The sequence below is a fragment of the Empidonax traillii genome, unplaced genomic scaffold, assembly GCF_003031625.1.
Source record: "Empidonax traillii isolate 1590-97213 ecotype Southwest subspecies unplaced genomic scaffold, ASM303162v1 scaffold99:size1466351, whole genome shotgun sequence".
Classification (NCBI taxonomy): Eukaryota; Metazoa; Chordata; class Aves; order Passeriformes; family Tyrannidae; genus Empidonax; species Empidonax traillii.
In genome coordinates, this window is record NW_020955292.1 from 107,012 (window position 1) to 109,779 (window position 2,768).

Here is a 2,768-nt window from a genome sequence, read left to right on the forward strand (position 1 = left end):
GTGGCTTGGCATATAAATGGTGTCCTTGCATCTTTCCTTGAGCCAGGGACAGCACGGGGAGGAGCAGCTGCTTCTTCCAGCAGTGTTCAGAGGTCTGTTGCAGCTGGAACAGCACAGTATCTGCTGCTTGCTCTAATTTGGCCATGTGTGAGTTGGAGTTAGGCTTGTTTGTGTTGGAGTCTTAAACCTCGGACCAGTTCACTTCTTTCAAGTCAGCTTAGAAGCTTGTGGAACATCCACTCTTGGGGGTCAAGCTTTGGTTTTCCCATGGCCACAAGGCAGGCTGATGGAGCTGGTTTTGGCAGGTTGTGCATCCCAAAGAAGCAGTGGGACTGCTGCTCTTTGTGCTTGGCAATCCCAGAATCAAGTGTTTGCTTATCCTTCACTGACAACCTAATGGAAAAACAGCAGCTTGGAGTGATAAAGGGACTGTGCCACAATCTGATTGTTCTTTGCCTTCTCTTTTCAGGGAATGGCATCATTTCCTGGTTACCAACATGAAAGGCAACAATGTGGGCAGTGGGACCGTGATGTCGGATTATGTTGGCTCCGGGCCTCCCAAGGGAACAGGTTGGTACCTGCCTGCAGCAGTTCCCCAAGCAGTGCTACACGGATCGAACATGGTGCACAAGGGTGGGGGGAAGCCAGCAGGAAACGATCCGTGCAGGATGGCCCGTGGCTGCGCAAAGCCACAGCCAGCACAAGCACGTACTGAGCATATCTAGTGCATCTTCTCTAAGCTGCCTTAAGCTCCATCATCCTCAGCCTTCCGACCCTGGAGCATGCGGGCACCTCCAGGGGTCACTTCAGAGCACACCTCAGACCTGGCGTTGCGTGTGCCCGGTGTGGTAACGCTGTCCCTCCCCGCAGGGCTGCACCGTTACGTGTGGCTGGTGTACGAGCAGCCCAAGCAGCTCGCCTGCAACGAGCCCGTCCTGTCCAACCGCTCCGGGGACAAGCGAGGCAAGTTCAAGGTGGCCGCTTTCCGCAGCAAGTACGGGCTGGGGGCGCCGGTGGCGGGCACCTGCTACCAGGCGGAGTGGGACGACTACGTGCCCAAGCTCTACGAGCAGCTGTCGGGGAAGTAGGGTGTGCAGCACCCGCGGCTCGGGCACGGCGCTGTAGTTTTGTTTGATTAGCGAGTTGAACCCAAGCGTCCCGAGCTGGAACGCCGTCACTGTCCCTGCTCTGTGTCCGCGTGTCCGGGCCTGTGCTGATTCCCGTGGCACAGGTGATCCTAGCTAGAGCTGTTGACAGCTGTCAGCCACTCCCTCCAAACTGACCTGCTTAAGGGAAACAAATGCCTTTGTGAATTAGTGTCAATTCAGGGTGTCTCTGCTGTCCTGGGATGGCTTTAGATGTCAGGGGTGTGGGTGCAGAACCACTTCTGGGCTAGTGCTGGCTGTGGAGACTCCCTCTTCCAGGAGAGGAGAGGGCAGTGTAAGGGAAACTTTCCCTCCTCCCTCTTTTTTTTGTTTTTTTTTTCCCCCTCAATCTTTGGCCAGTGCCTCCACATCACTGCTCCAGTAGTGAAGGTGCAGCTCGAGGGGGAGGCAGGAGCTGGTCTACAGCACTTCTTCTGTTCTCTGCTGTCACTCAAAACTGAGACCACTTTTCTTTTGTTCAGTCCTGTGGTGACCTGATGTTACCGTGCTCTTTGCTCACAGTGCAATTAAAACCTTAACAAGGTGTGTGGTGTGCTTGGTTGTCTTCTTGGGGGATGAGGGAAGCACTCAGGGGAGCAGCTGGATGGTCAGGAGCAGGGCTGGACCCTGTGCCAGGGGCTCTCCACTCCTGGAACGTGCTGATGGCTGGAGTGACATAGTTCAAAGCAGTCACATCTTTCCATCTTTACCTGCCTTTAGTCCCTGTCCCAAGGATCCCCTGGCTCTGTGGAGGCTCCTTCCCTCTGCAGGACCTCCCGATCTGAACCCTGACAGCAGTTTGGCTGTGACCAGCTTTACTGACCTGAAGCCACTTCCCAGCCAAGCTGCAGGTCCCAGGTGTTTCCTGCTCCTCCAGCAGCTTTGCACCGAGGACTGGGGGTGTGTCCTGAGTGCTCAGAGCAGAAATGAGCCTTTGGTCCAGCTATAAAACAGTAGAAAAGGTGAAGCCACTGCCATTCAACTTTATGGATCCAGGAGCCTCCCCACTTTTTCAAGCTGCTGTTTTTAAGGTCTGCACTGACACGGTCTGACAAACAGGAATCAGTGTCCCTGGGAAAACTGGGGACTCTCTAACTCCAGAAGGTGGGTGGTGTCTGCCCCAGGGCAGTTTTTCAGCTCAGCCATTAAAACATTTCAGCAGGACTGATGGTTTTTCAGGAAAACATCCCCAGCTACTCCAGACTAAGGCCCACAGGACAAAGCCTGGAGCAGTGCTCACACCGGCTGATCCATCCCGGCACTGCTCATGCTGGAAGCAGGACATAAACAAGCCACAATGCATTACCCAAATAACTTCCACTGTCAGGAAAACGGGTTTGGAATGGAGCCCTGAGGTTCCTGCAGCCCCAGGCTGACGGACACCTGTGGAATGGGACACATGTGGAGTGGGACACCTCCCCATCCCCACCCTGCACCTGTGCTGGGCCACGAGCCGCCCCTCCCGCAATGACACAGCCAGGCATTGTGATGAACACTTTTATTTACAAATATAATTAAAAGCTCTGACAGTTATTCATGCTCTTCCCTGGAACCTGAAAAATGTTTTTGTTGTTTTGTTGGTTTTTTTGTCCTTTTTTTTTTTGTAGTTGTTTTTTTTTTTTT

The 2,768-nt window shown here is 53.6% G+C and overlaps 1 protein-coding gene across 1 annotated transcript; it reads left to right on the forward strand.

Moving 5' to 3' along the window:
- Window positions 1-143: 143 nt before the first annotated feature.
- On the forward strand, window positions 144-1,129 carry LOC114056655 (phosphatidylethanolamine-binding protein 1-like). Its single transcript, XM_027882031.1, has 3 exons — window positions 144-147; window positions 409-570; window positions 871-1,129. The coding sequence occupies exons 1-3, from the start codon at window positions 144-146 to the stop codon at window positions 1,086-1,088; spliced, it is 384 nt and encodes a 127-aa protein (XP_027737832.1). The 3' UTR covers window positions 1,089-1,129.
- Window positions 1,130-2,768: the final 1,639 nt, after the last annotated feature.

Bases quoted from the DNA above. Each gene is read 5' to 3' on its own strand.
- LOC114056655 (XM_027882031.1), top strand. The intron at 571-870 runs GTTGGTACCTGC...CCCTCCCCGCAG, and splicing joins CGGGCCTCCCAAGGGAACAG to GGCTGCACCGTTACGTGTGG.